This window comes from Vipera berus, assembly GCF_964194415.1.
Source record: "Vipera berus genome assembly, chromosome: 1".
Taxonomy (NCBI): Eukaryota; Metazoa; Chordata; class Lepidosauria; order Squamata; family Viperidae; genus Vipera; species Vipera berus.
Window position 1 is genome coordinate 229580572 of NC_138202.1, and position 21454 is coordinate 229602025.

Consider the following 21454-nt stretch of genomic DNA (forward strand, 5'->3'; position numbering starts at 1 on the left):
TTCCTTCTTGGAGATCTGGGTTCCTGTTTTATGTTGGAGATGAGCACCGGCCCCTAGAGTTGGAAACGACTAGCACGCATGTGTGGGGGAACCTTTACCTTTACTTTTTATGGATTTGGATGATGTAAACAGTATCAGCAGCCCTAGCTTCCACCACCCCTTATTTTTAACAACATTTTATTTTATTTTATTTTTATTTATCTTGCTGTCAGACTTACTTACTTCATGTTCATATTCATGAATATATGAGTATATCTGTCTGTCTGTCTGTCTGTCTATGTATCTATATATATGTATACCGGTGTGGGTATTACTACACACACACACACACACACGGACTACATATTTAAAAGTTTTAAAAAGGAGATAAAAACTAACAAAAACTAATCCAAAGGGGGGAAAAGGAAAGAGAGAGAGAGAGAGAGAGAGAGAGAGAGAGAGAGAGAGAGAGAGAAAGACAGTCGTATGGAAAGATAAAAAATAAAAAGAAACTTCCAATTTTCTCTGCAGAAAATACAAGTATGATCACAAAATTATCTTACTCTGTGATTACAAGAAAGCTCTATTTTTTTCCATTACTAATTTTTTCTAGTCATCAAAACCACAAATCAAAAGCCCATTTTCTGTTTCATGCGGAAAGTCTATAAAAGGATTCCAGCCAGCAATAAATACAGATGTTGTCTCTAATCAAAGAAGCCCATTTAGCCATCTCTGCAAGTCCCATCACCTTTACCAACCATATCTCCATTGCAGATAGTACAAAACATTTTCACTGCAGTTATCATATATAAAAACAAAGTTCCATGACTTTTTCTCAAAGACTATTTAAAATGCTTACCTCAAGTTTATTCCCTCCTGCAATAATGGGGTCTGCAGGATACCTGAATTTGTAGAGCACATAAATTCTCTCGGCTGGTAATGAAGTGTATATTCAGAAAACATATTTCTAAACTGCTATGTTGCAAGTGAAAGGCAATTAGGAGGCAAACATGATAATCTTGCCTCTTCAGCCCTCATCCCAGGCCCTTGGAATAGCATCAAATCACTCCCGGAAATGAGCAGCTCAGGACATACCTGCGTTTGTTTTTCCCTTCTTTTCTCCAACCTACATAAGCACATGAATGAATGAGGGTGGTGAAGATGAACTCAGAGGCTGGAAGTTACCTGCATAGCTGTAAGAATATTGGCTAAGGCCTGGCCGTAGGTGTCATGGCAATGCACTGCCACAGCAGACAATGGAACTTCCATCATAACAGTTTCCAGCATTCTTTTCATGCTGCCGGGGGTTCCCACTCCAATGGTATCTCCCAAAGAGACCTCATAGCATCCCATACTATATAGCCTTTTCGAGACCTGATCAGACAGAAACAGAGTTCTTTCAAATATAAGTGAGAGGTAGCGAGGGAAATATCAACCGCCTACTTTAACGTTACAAATTGACATGTGCCAAAGAAGAATTTCAGAGGTATCAGGAACCCATTCATTTTTTTTTCTCTTCATGAGGTTCATTTCTATGTTCTTTCTAAGATTTCTGGAGCATCTAAACCTGATGGCTTAGAATTTGGGGAATTTTAATCACAAGGGGGTTGGAAGGCACGGGGTCAGGAAAGCAGATCTAAGTTGCCAAATCATTCTTTGCACTTACAAATGCATGTCACCTTGTCGGCCTTTTAAATCGAGATCTGTCCAAACAATAGGACATTCTGCTAGGTTTTAGTCTGCCTAAACCAGGGGTAGGCAACCGTGGCTCTTTTATGACTCATGGACTTCAACTCCCAGAATTCCTGAGCCAGCCATGCTGGCTCAGGAATTCTGGGAGTTGAAGTCCATGAGTCATAAAAGAGCCAAGGTTGCCTACCCCTGGCCTAAACCAATTAAGACAGGGAAAAGGCCTATCTGATATTACAGTGTACTTAACAAAATGAAAGCCAAAGCAGATCCCTGTTCCATTTTCAGGTATTCCTCGAATTACCATCACCACTGAGCCTGGAATTTTGGTTGTAAGCCATTGTAGTCGTAAGTCGAGTCACCCCCAGACCAAGCTCAATTTTACAACCATTTTTATGACAGTTGTTAGGTAAATCACCAGGGCCCTTAAGCAAAATCCAAATTCAGGTTACCCAATGGACAGGTTTTGTTGGAGAGTGACCAAAAACATTGCAAAACACAATCACATGACCATGGGACACTGCAACTGGTTATAAATGAGAATCAGCTGCAGAGCCCAAACTGTGATCTCACGACCACACAAGTGGTACAACAGCTTAACTTTGAGGACAGGATTGTAGATAACTTGTATTAAGTCTATCATAACTTCAAAAAGTTGTAAGTTTTGATTTGTATTTTCAGTCTTCGTTCCGATTTTAAAAAGCGTTCAGAATTTACATCCCTTTCCTCTTTTTTGAGGGAGGGGAAATAAACTCATGTAAAAAAAATGTACAGCATGAGGGACTACTTTTCTCAGCATGAGGTTTTTGTTTGTTTGGGGTGGCAGGTCAAAGGTTGTCCTCCAAGAAACAAAATAATGATGAATCAGTGGGGGGGGGGCGCTCTGCTGTTTTACCATTCCTATTCCAGAGATCAACATACACACACACATTCTTTTTCATATGGGTGGTTCTTAGACTTAAAAAACATATTTTCATTGCTTCTGCAGTCCATCTACTCCTCAAATATAGAAGAGGCAGACTGTATAAATTCTATCAGCTTTAAGACTAAATCTTGGCTTGAGCAGAAGTGTTCATGACATGTTTAGGAAGGAGCATTTATTGCATCGAATGAAGAAAATCCCCACCATATGTTTTACTTTCTGGCTTACTAAGACACAGTGGGAGCTGATGCTTCTGTTATTATCTGAACTGACAGTTATTCTTGCTTCTGAAAATACACACACATATTTGATGGCAGGTAATAGCTATGGCTCATGCTAGTTGGATTGGAGATAGAGGCTACTTATTGTCTAATGCAGCTAATAGACAAGATGTAGTCAAATAATTATATAGCTGAAATGTAAAAATTTTTTTTCCTTCAGTGAGAAAAACTGACACCGATTTAAAGATTAGAAGCACCTCTCTTGGCAGTGTCATTTCAAAGTGCATTACATAGAAATAAATATGTCAAGCATATTCCTGTATTCACAGTTTTAATTATCGCAAGGGAATGAATCAGGCATGCAGCTATCCTTACAAATTTTGAAGAATAAGGAGTTCTAGAGGGATATTTAATACGCACATATTCTGCTTTGGTTTTAATTTAGAAGAAATAATCTTACTTCAGCAACCTTAGCTGGAGGAATATTTCCTTCATAAGGGCATCCCAGTGCACAAGACACATACCTAAACCAAGGAAAAGAGATACACTGTTGATAGGCATCCATATGGTAATTCTCACAAGCAACCATCATGTTTTAAATGTGGTATGTACAATTAGATAAAAGTGTAAGGGTGGACAAATTTAGTCTGCAAGTCACACTATAATACTGATAAAATCGAATGCAATCTATCTGCCACCTGGTCACAAGTAATATGCCATATGCCTAAATACAAACTACTGCAGAAAAATAAATCCAATGTTCTTATCACATTTATTTTTAACTAAATGCATTTATATTTACAATTTGACTTCTACTAGTTCAGGGGTGTCAAACTGCTGGCCCACGGGCCGGACGCATCACAAGAAAACCGCGCCCACCCCATTGCTGGCAATGGGGGAATAGCTCTAATATGTCATGCGACATCATGTGACGTTGCGAGTCTGACATGCCTGTACTAGTTCAAAGCAGTATATTATCTGTACTGAGATCCCAAAATAAATCTTGCAATGTTGGGAATGATTCGAGAAGTGATATGCCGATACAAGGATGTAAGGCTCATGCAGTGGACTTCAGTCAGGATATTGCCAAAGCAGCCACCCAACTCAGAATACTTACATATTATATAAATGGGAATTACATGCAGATGATGACTCCAGGCCTGCCATAATCTACCCCATCCTTAAACAGACAATAACCTATTTCATTGTTACAGAACTAAACAACTCTGAATTTATTTCGAATTCCAGAACTGCCTTTCATGCAAAAAAATGTTCCTTCTACCTTTTTCCCAGGATACTCAGAGGGAGGAGGACTAATAGAACATGGTTGATCTATCTGTAGGTTCTACGTAACCTTCTGTCCATCCTTACTATAGCAAATAAAATGTAAACTACAACCTGCTTCTAGGAGCTTACATCAGCTAACCAGCAGCTATCTTCTTTGTCTCCCTAGCCAGAGACTCACTGCATGTTTTCTTTGCTTCCAAGCCTATAGTTAGAATGTTAGAAGCCACCTCAATCTTTCCAGCTGCCATTAAAATACTACCTATGCTCATCGAAGGCATGCCTGACACCTGCCTTTCCTCCACACTTGTTGCAGCTAACACACACTGTATAATCTCCACTCTACTTGCCAGTCACATTCTTGTCTGTCAGGTAGTTTGCAGTCCCAGCCCAAATATATATAAGGTTTTGTGGGCAAATATATAGCACTCTTCTGTATTTTCAAAGACCATTTTGGATGCCTCAGTGGGAAGAGTGATAAAAAAATCCCTGCTTCTTGTCATCTAAAAAAAGAACAAAAAACCATGGATGGAATACTAGCAACTCCACCTGGAAAATCTCTGGTTGATTGAAACTGTAAGTTATTATGGACATTGGTCTTTAGAAGCAACGTTTACGAAATATACAGTAGCTGGGTAATTAACAGCTTCCAATAAATGAAAATAAATCCAAATAGAAACAGTCCTACACAGAAGTCTGGCTCTTGCATAAATACTTTTCTAGATCTTATCTTGTGGCAATGGAGGTAGCGAAGTGTGCTCACTTCGCCACCCTCATTGCATCTGCAGATAACCGCCCGGCCGCCCTGTTTAGGGTGACCCGTTCCCTTTTAAATCAGGGGACGGGAGAGGACCCCTTGCAGGGACGGGCTGAGGAGTTTAGTGAGTATCTGGTGGATAAAATCGCTCAGATTCGGGCTGGCTTGGACTCCGACTGGGCAGTATCTGACGAAGGGGAAACAATGGGTTTGGCCGATAATATTTGGGAAGTTTGATCCTGTGACTCCAGATGTAGTGGACAGGATCATGGGGAAATTAAGTGCCGCCACGTGTTTGTTAGACCCGTGTCCCTCCTGGCTGGTTTATGCGGCTTGGGAGGTTACACGAGGCTGGCTCCTGGCAGTTATCAATGCTTCCTTGAGTGAGGGGTGCTTCCCTGCCGCCTTGAAAGAGGCGGTGGTAAGGCCCCTCCTCAAGAAACCTGCCTTGGATCCAGCTATTTTAAATAACTTTCGTCCTGTCTCCAACCTTCGCTTCCTTGCGAAGGTTGTTGAGAGCGTGGTGGCACAGCAGCTCCCTTTGGTCCTGGAGGAAACTGAGTATCTGGATCCATACCAATCGGGTTTCAGGCCCGGGTACAGCACGGAGACGGCATTGGTCGCGCTGGTGGATGATCTCTGGCAGGCCCGAGACAGGGGTTATTCCTCTGTCCTGGTCCTTTTAGACCTCTCAGCGGCTTTTAATACCATCGACCATGGTATCTTACTGCGACGTCTTGAGGGGTTGGGAGTGGGAGGCACCGTTTTACGGTGGTTCTCTTCCTACCTCTCGGGCCATTCACAGATGGTGTTGGCAGGAGGGCAGAGGTCAACCCCTAGGCCCCTTAGTTGTGGGGTACCTCAGGGGTTGGTACTCTCGCCCCTTCTGTTCAACATCTATATGAAGCCGCTGGGTGAGATCATCCATGGTTTCAGGGTGAGGTATCATCAATATGCCGATGATACCCAGCTTTTTATCTCCACCCCGAACCAACCCAGCGATGCCCTCGATTTGATGTCCCGTTGCCTGGAAGCGGTACGGATTTGGATGGGGAAGAACAGGCTCCAGCTCAACCCGGCCAAGACTGAGTGGCTTTACGTACCGGCATCTCGACTTGTCCAAGAGGTTTCATCTTTGGTTATGGGAGGAGAGGTGTTACCTCCCGTTGATAGGGCACGCAATTTAGGCGTCCTCCTGGACTCATGACTCAGTTTTGAAGATCATTTTGGAGTCGTGGCCAGGGGGGCATTTGCCCAGGTTTGCCTGGTGCGCCAGTTGCGCCCCTATCTGGACCGAGATGCCCTACGTACGGTCACTCATGCACTCGTTACCTCCCGGATAGATTACTGCAATGCTTTCTACATGGGGCTGCCCTTGAAGACCACCCGGAGGCTCCAGCTGGTGCAGAATGCGGCCACGCGGGTAGTGATGGGAGCATCCCGATACTCCCATATTACACCCCTCCTGCATGAGCTGCATTGGTTACCAGTTGTCTTCCGGGTGAGATTTAAGGTGCTGGTACTTACCTTTAAAGCCCTACATGCCCTAGGCCCGGGATATTTGCAGGATCGTCTGCTGCCGGGAATGACTTCCCATCGCCCAGTGAGCTCACACAGAGAGGGCCTCCTCAGGGTGCCGTCGGCTAGACAATGTCGGCTGGCGACCCCCAGGGGGAGGGCCTTCTCTGTGAGAGCGCCAGCCCTGTGGAACCAACTCCCCCTTGAGCTCCGGATGGCCCCGGATCTCCGGTCCTTTCACCGTGACCTCAAAACTTTCCTTTTTCATCAGGCTGACCTGGACTGACGATGGGTTTTTCAAATGTTTTAATTTTTAATTGTTTAATTAATTTATTTTGGGGCTGTTTATTTAATTTCTCTTAACTTTTGTATTGTTGTTTTTATTGTTGTTAGCCGCCCTGAGTCCTTCGGGAGATAGGGTGGCATATAAGTCCCAAAAATAAATAAATAAATAAATAAATAAATAAATAAATAAATAAATAAATAAATAAATAAATAAATAAGTAAGTAAGTAAATAAGTAAATAAATAAATACTGTATGATGGTTAGAAAGCCACACACATGGCCACAGAGAGGGGGGAGGGACAGGGGAGAAGGGGGAAGGGAGGGAGGGAGATACTAGCACATCCAAATGCAGAGAGATCCCCCAGAATCTAGTCTGAGACATAGATGCTAGTGTTCCCTATTATTATATTGTATATTTGAATATAATTTACACTATTCATTGTAGAAGCTTTATTTTCACTGGAAATAAGAACAGATATGCATCCTAAAAGCAAATTCTTAACATGGCAGTTGATATTTCCTTAGTAGATATTATATTATAAAGCCACCAAATAATTTCTACCACAACACTAGGAAATAAGGGGAGGTTGTAATAATAACTTTAAAATGTCTCCTAATGTCTCCTAATGAAAGTAAAGTTTTAAAAAAGAACAGGACTTTGGATAGTTTCGTATTCCAAAATTGCTCACTGCAAAGTACTGTACTAGATGATGCAATGCCTACTGTATTTCAGGTAGCATTTTGTAATTTATTAAACAAATTTCCATAATAATAGGAGTGTTCAAACTAATAAAACTATTGCTGCCAATCCTCAATCCCATTCTCAATATTTTTAAAAAATACAAACAATAATTGTAGATCTATTTTCTGATTTCAAACTTCAACAAACATGGACAATATAATGGCCATTTATAGCAACAAATTACTTTATATGAAAATTTCTGCTGCTGGTGAACAAATACAAATAATTTTCATTTCCTTTAAGCAAATAATGACTCTTCATATTTTCATTACATTGGATGCTTTTCCTGTCATATTGAACTTTACAAATGAAGCACATTTAATTTTCCTGCATGGAAGTAAAGTTAATCACTTGTGCCATCCACAAATGGACTGCTCTTTTACTTACATTTGTGGAATCACAATTTGCTTACTTAGGATTTGCAATTTGTTTGTTTTTTTAGGTAAAAGATTGATGTTAAGAGTGAGTTCCAGATCTGTTATGAACTCCCATCTTTCTCAGAATTAAAACATGGAAAACCTCACTATGTAAAGTTCATAGTCTCTCAAAGTATTATGAGTATCTCATAAAACTAGAGCCTGGGGTCACCTACCGAACAGAAGACTGAGAGAGTTGTCCGACTCTGTTAAATTTTGCTAATTACTATTAAATAATGTAGTGTTGGCTGCTAACTTGGATATCTTAAAAGAGTGTTCAAATTAATTTATGACATATACAGTTATGAATGTTTTGTAATGGAGGTAGTTCACATCTTAAACATTTTCAGTGAAAATAACCGGAAGACTATTCTGTTCACGATCTACTTGTGGATATCCCATTGGCATCTGTTTAGCTCCCAAGGAAAAATCTTGAATAGGACCTGGGTCTGAGTGTTCAGTCAGAACTATGAGACTATTTTAATAGTCTTGTAAAGCAAGGTCCAAAGAATAAACATTGTGCTTTACAATCCTAACTCCATTTTCATCTCACCATACTTTGAGTGAGTCAGATCATACATAGAGACAGCATGATTTGCCAAGACCACCCAGTCAGTGTCTTGGCTAGCAGGCAATTAAAGTTGTCTAAATGTGACATGTTATTCACCTGCTGTACTACCCTTAGTTTAATTACAATATATTTACTTAAGCTTTTTTGTTTTCATGGATTACATTCACATTTCCTATCAGGAGAGTGTCTGTAATTATATACACTTTTACATCGGGAAGGCGCTCATATAGCTTTGAATTCTTTTAAAAGACAATAACTTTCTGTGCAGTTTCTATTATCAGATCACCAGGGAGACTTTAGTACAATTGAACATACAAAATATATTTTTAAAAATGTGATGGCTGGATTTTTAGCACATTTCCGACGCGATCTGAAGACTCACTTGTTCGAACAAGCCGGCCTGGCCTGATGGGGGATGGGTTGGGATTTTATTGTTGTTTTTAATATATCTATTTATTGTTTTAGCTTGGGCATTGTGTTTAATTCTTTTTTAACTTTTGTATCTTTGTATTTTTATATCTTTGCCCTGTTCACCGCCCTGAGTCCTTCGGAAGAAGGGCAGTGTACAAATAAAATTATTATTATTATTATTATTATTATTATTATTATTATTATTATTATTATTATTATTATTATTATTATTATTATTATTATTTATTTATTTATTTATTATTATTATTATATGTTCTAAAGCGGTAGGAAAAGTGCTGCTGGACTGAGGGCCATTAGGGATTTCTTTTATCAATAAAGGAACAGCCTCCATTTTTGTTTGACCTCAGCAGCTGGTGTCCAAATACCACTGAGGACTAGAGTTTGCTGGCACATATCGTTTCATGAAGAAAGCACTTTCCAGATTCTTTGCTTATAACAGTTGTCTACAGTCCTGACATGGTTGTTTAGAATGCCTTGTTGGAAAAATATTTGGATGACATGTTATTGAAAAAAAAGTATTATAAGATAGAAGCAGTATATTATACTATTTGGGTACAATGGTTTTTACCAAAAAGCTTACAAACACTGTGATGATTTAGGTAACTTAAACATTTAAAGATAAGGGGAAAATTGTATGTCAATATTACCAAGGTTTCTTAAATCTTAATATTAATAAACCTAAGGTTGCTTAAATTGTACACCATAGCTGAGTGTAGAATTCATGAACCTGTCTGAAAATATGTCTTCCTTTATCTCTGTAACATAAATACCTGTAAAATCCATTGACTAGGCCAGCGTCTTTGAGTATTGACATTATATTATTCAGGAATTTTATTCACTTTGTTATCCATGATAGGCAATTTGCTTTATGATACAATTCAAAATTTAATAATTAAGATAATTGCAAAAATCATGTTGCTCAGCCATGTATACTTCTAATCTGTTCTGCTGGAAGTGAAAATTGTAGTAAAGGGACAACTATATTCAAACTTTGATTAATAATTGTATGCACTGTCGCATTCTGTCGGCGATTGTGCCACAAGTCTTGAGAGGGGAGAAAATATGTTCTCTATATTTTCCTTTATGTTTATGCATAGAGGACACTTCCACCAGAAAGTCTTCAAAGCTTTCAGGTTGAGCCTTCACGAGGTAGTGGTAACTTTGCAAACCCAGATGGATTCTGGATTTTGATTCTGAACAAACTAGTTTCAGAAGGATTTGCAAAACCCCACCTTCCAAGGGCTTAGCTTCACTGTACCTTGCAGCAGGAATTCAAAGCATTAATAATTACAGGTTGTTCAGATGAACCACTTCTTTTCATTTTGAAACTTCAGCTAATTAGTTTCATACACTAGACTGGATATATAAATATGGAGAATGGATGTATGAATAATTAATAACAATATTTACCTATCTTTTTTTAAAAAAAAATAGCAAGCATATGATATTTGCCAATAAGCAGTTCAAGGCTTCCATATTTCAGCTGATAAATCTACGTGAACATATACCAACGCTGCATGACCTTGGACCAAAGCTGGTCCAGCTGTAGCAATGGAACTTAAGAAACCTGTCTAAAGCTTTCAAGGATATTTTTTTCCATTACATTTACCCACTAATTTTGATCTATTCTTGCAATATAAACTCTAATTTGTCAGGAAAAAAACAGGATATAAAGCTTGAAATTCTTAACGTGATTTCTGAAAGGTCCAAACTTGCCAGATTGCCTGAAGTTATACCAAAGTTGATGGTATCAAAAGCCATTAGGTAGCCTAGAAAAACCATCGGGTCCCTACACCACAGCTAGTTTCTATATTCCAGCTTAGGTCATCCATTAGTCTCAGGATTATATCCCAACCAAAAACCCAGGAGAAATTTAAATAGAAAAGCAGTTGCACCCAAATCCATTGGGGTCACTTTTTTTTTTGAGCCTTTACCCAAGAAAATTTGAGACTGCCTTGCAGTTACAAGGATCTTCCAGCTCAAGAGACTTTTCCAATAAGGACCTTATGACTACTAGCAGGAACATAATCCACCCTGATAAATGCATTAATCACCTCCGTAACCATGGAGTCTCTCCTATCCAAGCTAAACTAATCATTTAGTAAGGACAGGGTATTGGGCAAGACAGTGGTGGTCCTCATCACCACACACACTACATGCTAAAACTCCCTGTGAACAGGACTAGCAGTTACCAAAGTAACCTCTCTGTTCTGCTATAACATTGGAGTCCAAATCAGGACAAATTGCATCAGCTTTTTCTGCAAATAATGATTATAATTGTTCACAGCAAGTCTGTCCCTGCTGTGACGTCTAGACAGAGAAAACGCTACATAGAACAGAAATGCCCCCAAAGTGCTTTTTCCAAAAGGCAACTGGACTTTCATTGTTCTTCCTTGAAGATATTTCGCTTCTTTAGTTCTCAATGAGGCGGGCAACAACTTCAAGGAAAAACAAAGTCCAGTTGTCTTTTGGAAAAAAACACCTTTCGGACAACCACAACCTGGATGACTGAGAATCTCCTTAGAAAGAGAACAGAAATGCATTGCACTCATTGCATTCATTGTCAAGCAAAGGATTTCAAACAGGAGTTAAGCTGAACAGCACTCAATCCACCCTGAACGCTTCTCCACAGTTCACTACCAATCACCTTAATTGCTGCAAATTTAATAAAAGATTGCTGGGAAGGAAGAAACCTCTGGGGATATCCAGATCTTTGAAGGGTTCCAGAAATGGATCCTAAGAAAATGTTGGAGTTCTTCAAATACACTGAATATATTGAAAAACTGCACAAGAGAAGCTATCCAAGCTATGCATGGATATGACATGTAAACTGGGATTAACAAGGGCTTGAGTATTGCTGTAAAAGGAACTCTAGGTATTTATTCAGTCTGAAGTGAAACACAGCTTTATTGCAAAAATGGAATAACTAAGACTGCAATCTTAAAATAAGTCTTATACTGAATGTCCAACAGAATAGACTAGGATTCATTTCTGAGAAAACAACCAAAAATTGTGCTGCAAATTAGAACTCTATCTCCATTTCTTTAGTCAGTGTGAAAATATAGCAAAGAAATGATCACATTAATAAAATTAATAATTATTACCCTCGCACTGGAATGTCCATATTTCTTGCAGATTTAACTACAACCTCAAATCTGTCCAGGCTTTCTTCTATAGTACAATTGATATTTATTTTACTGAAAGTCTCGGATGCTGCACCAAACACTGACACTTCAGTTGCTCCAGCAGCTATCTACAAAAGCAAACAGAACAAGAAGAAAAAAACCACATCATTTTTCTTAAGCAAATAGGGAATATACAATTGTAGTAAATGCATTATTTTAACAGTAGTTCCTGACTACTGTAGCAAGAATAACCTAAAAGTAGTCTAGTTATAATTAATAAAATTTACATGAAGTCATTCCAAGAGCAAACTATTTCCAGTTAAGATCTAGATAGTCATTACTGCTATAAGAACTAAGATCTTCTCAATGGTGTCCAATATCAGACCCCACATACTGGAGCAAGAATTCAAGACTAAAATAGAAAAGTTGAGGCATTATGTTACGCTAGTATTACTTAATCTTTGTTCCAGTTCATTGGCTTTTATTCTGAAAGGTAAGTGGAGATACAGAGTGAACTGAAACTCATTCACAAACTTGGAAAAGACAGAGTAATGCAATTTCTGTCAATTAGGGGTATCAAAAGGGGGAGGCATCAGGGAGTTTAAGAGGTAAAATGTGAATCCTGACCAGCACCCATTAAAATCAATGACAGCAGACTGCATAATTGCTACTCTTAGGATAAGCCATAATGTAGTTTGTTTGTTTTGACTCAATAGCTTGACTGAATATATATTACAGTTTATAAACCATGCTATAGGCTGTGATAGAATTTAAAGGGGACTATACTTTATTATAATTATTTGGTCCAGTCATAGGAATATCATCCTCTTAACTGCAATTTCTTGGGATTCAATTTGGGAAAGGAGGGAACATTCCAACTGTTTTCCCAACAGCATGACAAGCACCACAAGCACCTTAACAATTGGTACATGTGCCCTCTTCATACAGCAGCGAACAGGAGATGTGGATAAGCTCCAAATTTGGCACAAGTCATGTATTTCAAGGAATCCAAATCTTGATTAATGTATTTTGGATTTAACCTCAAGAATAGAAGCATTCTGTAATTTGGTATTTCTAATTATACAATTCTTGGAATGCTTTGGAAGGATTTATTTTTTTCTAATTTGTATCAAAAAAGTGTTCTTTTTTATATTTTCCATAGCAATAAACACTCATTTATTTGTTAACAATTATCCTGATTTTATCTTGGAGCCGAAAGAAGATGACTGGCCCAAAGTCTCCCAATAAGCGTCTGTGGATAAAGGTGGATTCAAACTTGCATTTCCCCAGTCTATTTTCATTCTATGCATACATATACATTTATATATACATACAGCAGAATGGAAACCGTGAAGATTAGGAGTAAGGACTGGATAATGGACTCCAGGATATCGTTTTATTCCTTTCATTACTTCTGTGTGATCTGCCATCTTAAAAAAAATAATTTCACAATGTCATATTATAATATCTGATGCCTATCTCATGGCATTAATAAAAGAACACAAAAAATACAACCCACATACACAAACCGGATAAGCAAGATAAAACTGAGAATGTATGCCAGATAATATAGTCAGTATAACTAACATTTGTTCTCTTTCTCTCCATAGCACATGGTTGTTACATAGTACTTCATGTAGGAGTATCTCTCAGTTTTCAAGTAACTATGTTGTGGGCAGTGGTGGGATTCAGTCGGTTCGGTAGAACCGATAGCTAATTTTTTGTTGCCCAGGCCCAGAATGGACTTCCGGAAGCAGCATCCACACAGAGAACCGGTAGTTCACACATTTGAATCCGCCTACTGGTTGTGGGTAAGATATTGAATTGAGATTTGGGATGGGCAGTTTGAGTCCTTGCTCAACATGAAGCTGCTTGCTAACCCTGAACTTATTCTCAGCCCAAATAAATGACCATATTTTTGTTGTGATGGTAAAAGGAAATGAGACTATGTTTACCATCTTGAGGTTGCAGAGGAAAGGCAAGCTATTTGTGCAATCATAACAAAGCTTTAAATCCTTAATTAAATAAAGAATGTCCCTCATACCACCTAGGATAAGGCAAATCTTTAAAATGAAATATACTTTATTTAATGAAATACGAAACCAATGTGACAACATTTGTGCTTTTGACTATTGTGAGACACCTGGAAATATGGTTAAAAGGCTAAATAGAAAGTACAATTCAAGCACCATGAAACTTAATAGTTTCAAATAGATTTTATACAACAAATTTTATTCTTGGTATTTTTTTCTTGAGAGTAAAATCTTATTTTAACATTAATGTTTCTGCAATCCATGTACAAAATGCAATAGGATACTTAATCCATAAGCATTCCAGTGGCACCCGTTTATCATTCTTGGCAATTTCAATTATAGGTGTGGGATTCTGTTTTACATGGCACATTGCTACTGCAAACCCTTTACTTCTTCTGGCTGTTTTAACTAAAAAAAGTCATCGCCAAAGAAAACATTTATAAAGAAATGGTAAAAATTCCAAAATACCTTTAAGAAAGAAAAGATGGAAAAGTAACTAGCTATAATTTTATGATCTAAGAAAAGGCTGATCTAAGGGGATACTATTAAGATCATGCTTCATTGGCAAGCAATGTGGCCTCAGAATGTAAACAAATTTCATGCAAACATCAAGCTGTTATATTATACATTCAGCACTGAAATAGAAATAAAATGAGATTGTTTTCCACCCCTTGTATATGGCCAACCTAGACCAAATTTGCTACTGAGGGAGCCTCACTGGAAAAAAAAAGAAATTAAGAAAACATTTTTAAAAACTAAGGAAGTGGGGAAAAAGTCGCTTATGATTGCCTTAACTATTCCTTGAAGGAAAGTACATACTGTATCAGAATACTATATTACACCATAAAATGACAGTAAGAAAAATCCAAAATTATTTTTTTAATTGATTTTGTTAAGGCTAACACAAACAATTTATATATATATACAAACATTAATACAAACTAAGATACAGATGGAAAACCAAAAAAGAAATAAAAGAGAAAAAGTGCAAAAAGAAGAAAAAAGGTAGAAGAGAAATAGAAAATAAAGAAAAAAAGATACAAAGATACAAAGAAGTGGCTTCTGATCTTTTTCTAACAGCAGTTATAAATACAATTGTAGATTTACCTCTTTCTCCAACATTACAGCGTGAGTCTCTTCTTTTAATAATCTAGCCTATGTAATCATCAAAATCATAGAGGAAAAGTACGTTTTTTTCTGTTTTATGCAAAAGGTCCCTAAGGGGTTTCCAGTCAGCGATAAACATAGATATTGTCTTCTCTCTAATCAATCAGGTCAATTTGGCCACCTCAGCAAAATCTATCATCTTCACCAAACATTTCTCTGTTGTTCAGATATTGCCAAATCTTTCCAACTTCATATGTCCAATAAGCTTGCTGTGGTTGTCATATATAAAAACAAAACGCCATGACTTTTTTTTCCAACTGTTTATCCATCAGTCCCAAGAGGAAAAATTCTTTTTCAGTTGTATAGTAATCTTTAAAATCTTCTGAATTGGTGCATGCATTTGAACCCCAAATGTTCTAGTTTTAATGAGAGTTAATTCTCTTGAGCCTTCCTCTACTCTCTACAGAAGATTGCCAGTATGAGGTGTCATGAGTTTGCCAGAAGGACTATGCTGCAAAGTTTGTTCCCAGATATGTATAGGTATTATTAATCTTCCATAAGTACCACTTCATGCCTCTGTAAATTTGCCTTTGGAAAGTATTGTCCACATCCTCCCTTGATTGAGGAGAGCAATAGGAGGCATTAACAACAGTATTGCTTTTATTCTTAACCCACAGTCTCTCCACAGTATTGCCAAATTCATTCATTTGGATTTGTGGGCAAGGATGTTTTAATGTTTTAATCCCCAATGCACCAACTGTTCTATGTCTATTGCTTCTGCTCCTTTTGAACAAATACCGTATTTTCCGGCGTATAAGACGACTGGGCGTATAAGACGACCCCCTACATTTCCTGTTAAATTATAGGGTTTGGGCTAGACTCGCCGTATAAGACTACCCCTCTTCCAACGCACACCAAATAAAAATTAAAAAACATCAGATTTGATTTTAATATGGTAATTTTAATTCAAATGCTTATGACATGCAGGTGCTTAGTAGGAAAACTGTCACTTATAAACATAAGGCTGTTTGTCATCAAACATGTAAACATAAAACAGTGCAAGTGGATTAAACTATAATAATAACAAGAAGAAGAAGAAGAAGAAGAAGAAGAAGAAGAAGAAGAAGAAGAAGAAGAAGAAGAAGAAGAAGAAGAAGAAGAAGAAGAAGAAGAAGAAGAAGTAGTAGTTGGAGGAGACCTTGGAGGTCATCTAGTCCAACCCCCTGCTAAGGCAGGAAACCCTATACCATTTCAGACAAATGGCTGTCCAGTCTCTTCTTAAAAACTTCCAGTGTTGGAGCATTCACCACTTCTGGAGGCAGGTTGTTCCACTGGTTAATTGTTCTAACTGTCAGGAAGTTTCTCCTTAGTTCTAGGTTGCTTCTCTCCTTGATTAGTTTCCATCCATTACTTCTTGTCCTGCTTTCAGGTGCTTTGGAGAATAGCTTGACTCCCTCTTCTTTGTGGCAGCCCCTGATTCCAGCAACCATTCCCTATTTTCCTAATTCACTTTTTCACTTTTCCTAATTCACTCTAAAGCTTTCCCTGCGCAGAGCCTTAAGTAACACAAGCTGCCTGCAATTAGTGCAGGTTCGCATCCCACCAGGCTCAAGGTTGACTCAGCTTTCCATCCTTCCAAGGTAGGTAAAATGAGGACCCAGATTGTTGGGGGCAATAAGCTGACTTTGTAATAATGCTGCTTGGGGGGGGGGGTGAAAGCCCTAATAAACAGGCATATACACAGAATGAAGGCTATTGCTAAGCACATTGATTTGTGCTTTAAATTGTAAGCCACCCTGAGTCTTCGGAGAAGTGTAGGATATAAATGGGATTTTAAAAAAAAGACCAAATGGGAGATCCGCTCCAGGTTTTCCAGCCCGCCCGCCCAGTTCCTGAGTCAAATGTGTCCTTAGAGCTAAGCTGCTGCTCTGGCTGCTGCCTTCCCTACCTGCCTTTCAAGTTGGGATATACTACAGCTGCTCTTCAACTTTAGAAGGAAAGACGCCCAGACCCCAGCCTGTAAAAAATCACAGACTGCAGCTTCTTCTCCAATTGGTCCCGCTTTCCCTGCGCAGACTAAATGGGAGATCCGCTCCAGGTTTTCCAGCCAGCCCTGTCCCTAAATTTTCAGCACCCGGCGTATAAGACGACCCCTGACTTTTGAGAAGATTTTCATGGGTTAAAAAGTAGTCTTATACGCCGGAAACTACGGTAGTATCATACAATTGCTCTATTCTAGTTATAGAAATCATCCCACAAAAGTTATCCCAGTTTCCATTTTAACTATGAAATCATATTTACTTTTCTGTATGCTGGTACAAGCTCATTCTGTTCATTTCCCATGTTTGGAACATTATGATAGACAATGAAGACATAAACTTCATAATCCAAGATTCTTACTACAATAGAGGTAGTATTTTATTGCAGAAGCTGCAGGCAGGAGTGACTGATCTGCTTTGTGAATTCAGGCTATCAATAGCATTAACTTTTCATCACGCCATTCTCCCAGAGAAATTCACATTTCATTCCTGAGGCTGCTGTTTGCCTTATAAACGGGAAAATCCTATTTAAAAATTCCAAGTTTCCTGCAACAGATGTAATATCAGGGGGATGTCCCAAAGGTGCTTTTTCAAAAGGCAACCCGACTTTTTTTTCCCTTGAAGATGTTTTGTTCTTCTCCAGAAATGAAGAAGCTTCTTGGATGAAAAGTAAAATGTCTTCAAGGAAAAATGAAGTCTGGTTGCCTTTTGAAAAAGCACCTTTGGGACAACCGTGACCTGAATGACATAAAATCTCCATAGACATTTACTAGTGGGAAGTTTTTGTGGAGAAGTATATTCACTGATTTCCCACTTTTCAAAAGGCAACTGGATTTCTAATTTTTGCTTGAAGCCATTTCGGTTCTTATCCAAGCCTCTTCAGTTCTGACCTTTTGCCTATCTTTGGCAAACATCCTGGATGTCTGAGAATCTCCATAGACATCTTCCACAAACTTAAGTATTTATTCCATTTCTGAAGACCCAAGTCTGAATCCAACAAAATGCCTGCACTTATGTGTTTCTTATCAAATAGCAGCCTTGGATAAGGATAATTTTGATCAGGATGACAACATGCAAAGAAAACTCACATATACCCCTTGTTTCTCTTTAGTTACTGTCTGGAAAAAACATTAGAGACACATTTTGATTCATACTATGCTGCCCTGTTATAATGTATAATTGGCCCTAAATTAAAGAGATCCATTCCATGAAGTAATGCCTCATATTTAAGGTCAATTTATAAGATCACATGAAAATCTCCTTTAAATTAACTTCCAGCCTACAATGAGATATGCCACCTGAAAGTGTTTGAATGTCATCACACTGTGGTGGTGATGTGGATATCCTGGTCAAATTCTACTGTCCACGTGCAGTTATCCATGTGCATTTATCTTATATATGACTTCTCAACAAAAGAAGTGCAAAATATTGCAATGCATTACTGTGCATTTTTCTCTAACCTTTCAGAAGTCAACAGAAAAATAACGGCAACATGTTGGCTACAGGATTAACTCTGCATCATCTAGCGTTAAAAAAGGAAAAATCAAACGGAAATATCTTTTGCAAAGATGAATTTTTAATTCTTTTCCATTACCATATAAATCCAGAAACAATAGTAAGTCTTCATAGAAATTATGACTCCAATATAGTTTGACCTCTCTGATAAATAGATCTCCCTGGATTATGAACAAGTAATGTGCCAAAGCCATTTAGAGTTTGCCTAGGGGCAAAGAAATTGTCATCAGTAAACCAACCAATTCCAATAACTATATTAAAACAAGACAGGGCAGAAATGAGAAGCAATAGAGGAAAGCTAAATAGAGAACTAATGGCCCAGAAAAAGAGGGTGGAGAAATTTCATCATGCAAGAAACACTGGCAATGCTGAGTAATGCTCAAGACTATCAGTTCTTTTGCCTACCTGAGGTACCCATTTTGAAGAAACAAAACTTGTCACTTCTATGACAGACAAGCCAGTTTTGGAAAGTTGATCGATGAGCTCAATTTTCACATCTGTAGGAAGTATAGCCTGCAAATAAGAAGAAATATCATTTCTGTACAGCACAATGTTAAGTGTTAAGAACATCTTAGATCCAAACCCAAAACATTTATAATGTCATAAAACAAAATGTAAAAATCACCAATGATGTTTTTAGGTTATTGGGCCCAGATGCTCTTTTCTTAGTCAAAAGGAAACTAACACACATCCCCAGGAAATAAGTTCTAATATGTACTACTGTTGGCTCTTCCTCAGAGTCTGCAATATCTGTTTAATACAAGTGACACAGTCAGATGGAATAAAGACTATGGATAGCACATGTTTGGGAATACAAAACATATTTTTCTGACTATTACAGTAACTGGCATTGCCCCAACCAGTTCAAAGCAGAAAGTAAGGCTCTGTCCCCAAGAGTTTACAATTTAAAGCCTCTGAGACTAAGGGAAAGAGAGGGATGGAAATATAATACATTTATGATAGAAGAAACATGAGAAAATTATTTAGTCATAAAGTAAGACAAAAGTCAGAAAGCTGCTGTCACTATTTCCATTGTCATGGAAATAGGGACCTTACCTTCTACAAATGGATTTTTAACATCCCAACCTTTAAGTAACTTCCCTCTTCATATATATACTACTGCCTACCCATATATATACCAGGAATGTTATATGGAGTGGCTATGGAGGAAAAAGCACCACTTCCTTAATTTATACAATTTATGTAACTAATTATGGAGGAGAAAGACTGATGATAACATTATGATTTTCCAATATATGAACTGGTTTTATTTGCTTGTACTTGTGGTACAGTATCACTGGGAACTTCATGGGCACGTGTAAAATTTATTTACTTATTTGTTTATATTAGATTATCTCCCCTAATGTATTGCTTTATAAGCAAATCAAGGTAGTCTTTCCTCCTCCTATTTTCATGACAACCTCAGTCCTGTGAGGTGGCTTGGGCTGAGACAGCATGACTGGCCCAAGTCACCCAGCCAGTTTTCATGCCTAAGGCAGAACTAAAATTCACAGTCTCCTGGTTTCTAAGCTAGAACCTTAATCATTACACCGAACTGGCTCTCCAGTTACCAGACTTCCAAGATTCTTGTAACAAAACAGAAACAGTTTGCATTGCCTTCTTCTACGATGTTTTTCTGCTTCTCAGTCCACCTACAGCTCTACCATTTCCCATCCAAGTACCAACCAGGTCCAACCCTACTAAGCTTTTTGAGATCAGCTCAGGCTGACTAAGTACTTCACACACTGCCCTATGATTTTTGTCACATCAGTACCACTCAAGGCTATGCTTTTCATATTTAAATGTTGCATGAGCTTTAAGGCACATGTTTCTATGTGGCAAAATTCCAGATAATAGGTTGGGAAGTTGAAGAAGACAGGGAAAAAGATATCAAATCACATGGGAGAAGACAGTGCACAGGTCTTTCTGATTTAACGAGGAACTTTTTTTCTTACAAATTAATAATTAAATATGGAAAACCCATAGGCTGGGCACCAGCTAAGTGACAAACATGAAGCTATATGGAATGTCACCAAAGGGAAATGGCTTCCATATGGATTGAGGCTTGTAAAGACATTTTGTGAGGTTCTCGCAATTAATATAATATGCCAGAGTCCTTTTCTTAATATAAAGTTGCTATTGTATATTGTACTACTAATTGATTTCATACTGATGCTATTAAAAAACATAACCATCTCAATGAGATGAAACGCCCTCATTGCTTTTCCTTTTGCTACAGTTAGTCATATTTTGTTGATACTTTAAAGAGGAAAGATCTTGAAGACAATATTAATGTAATAGGTAGAATAATACCACAGTAAGTACTAAAAAATGCTTACACCAAAAGATTAATTAATTAATTTAATTAATCTTAAATTTTAAAACATCACAAGAGAGAGGGATAGAAATCTAAACTCTGGTGCTTTTTATAAATTGTTGTAAACTTTGAACGGCATGATCAATTATTTGGGTTTAATTAATACAATATTGTCTTCCTCAAAGGTTCATTCTCCCCATGGGTTAACATACCTTTTCATTCTGTAATCCATCTCTTGGACCAACTTCCACTATTTTAACAAACTCAGGAAATCCACTTGTAAGCAATTCCTGAAACATAACATGAAAGATTTGTTAGCCCATGAAAGATTATAGTTTGATCTACACTAAGGCTCCCTCGTTAGGGCTTTGCATACAGTTTGTTTTCTTACTATAAACAGGTTCAAGAATGTTAAAGGGGGAACAACGAAAATTATCTTAAAGAATCTTTGCAGAATGTCTTTTCATCATCATGGAAATGTTTCCTTGCAGATTAGGATCAA

General features: G+C 37.9%; 1 protein-coding gene across 1 annotated transcript in view; it reads right to left on the bottom strand.

The window, feature by feature from the left end:
* The window catches only part of HMGCLL1 (3-hydroxy-3-methylglutaryl-CoA lyase like 1), a gene marked incomplete at both ends in the record, with an annotated part of 55690 nt that overhangs the window by 18101 nt on the left and 16135 nt on the right, over nt 1-21454 (bottom strand). Inside the window, 6 exons of the mRNA XM_081326247.1 lie at nt 1165-1353; nt 3272-3335; nt 11921-12069; nt 13276-13371; nt 19041-19148; nt 21165-21242. Coding sequence (XP_081182373.1) covers nt 1165-1353; nt 3272-3335; nt 11921-12069; nt 13276-13371; nt 19041-19148; nt 21165-21242 — 684 coding nt within the window. The remainder of the gene's footprint in view (nt 1-1164; nt 1354-3271; nt 3336-11920; nt 12070-13275; nt 13372-19040; nt 19149-21164; nt 21243-21454) is intronic.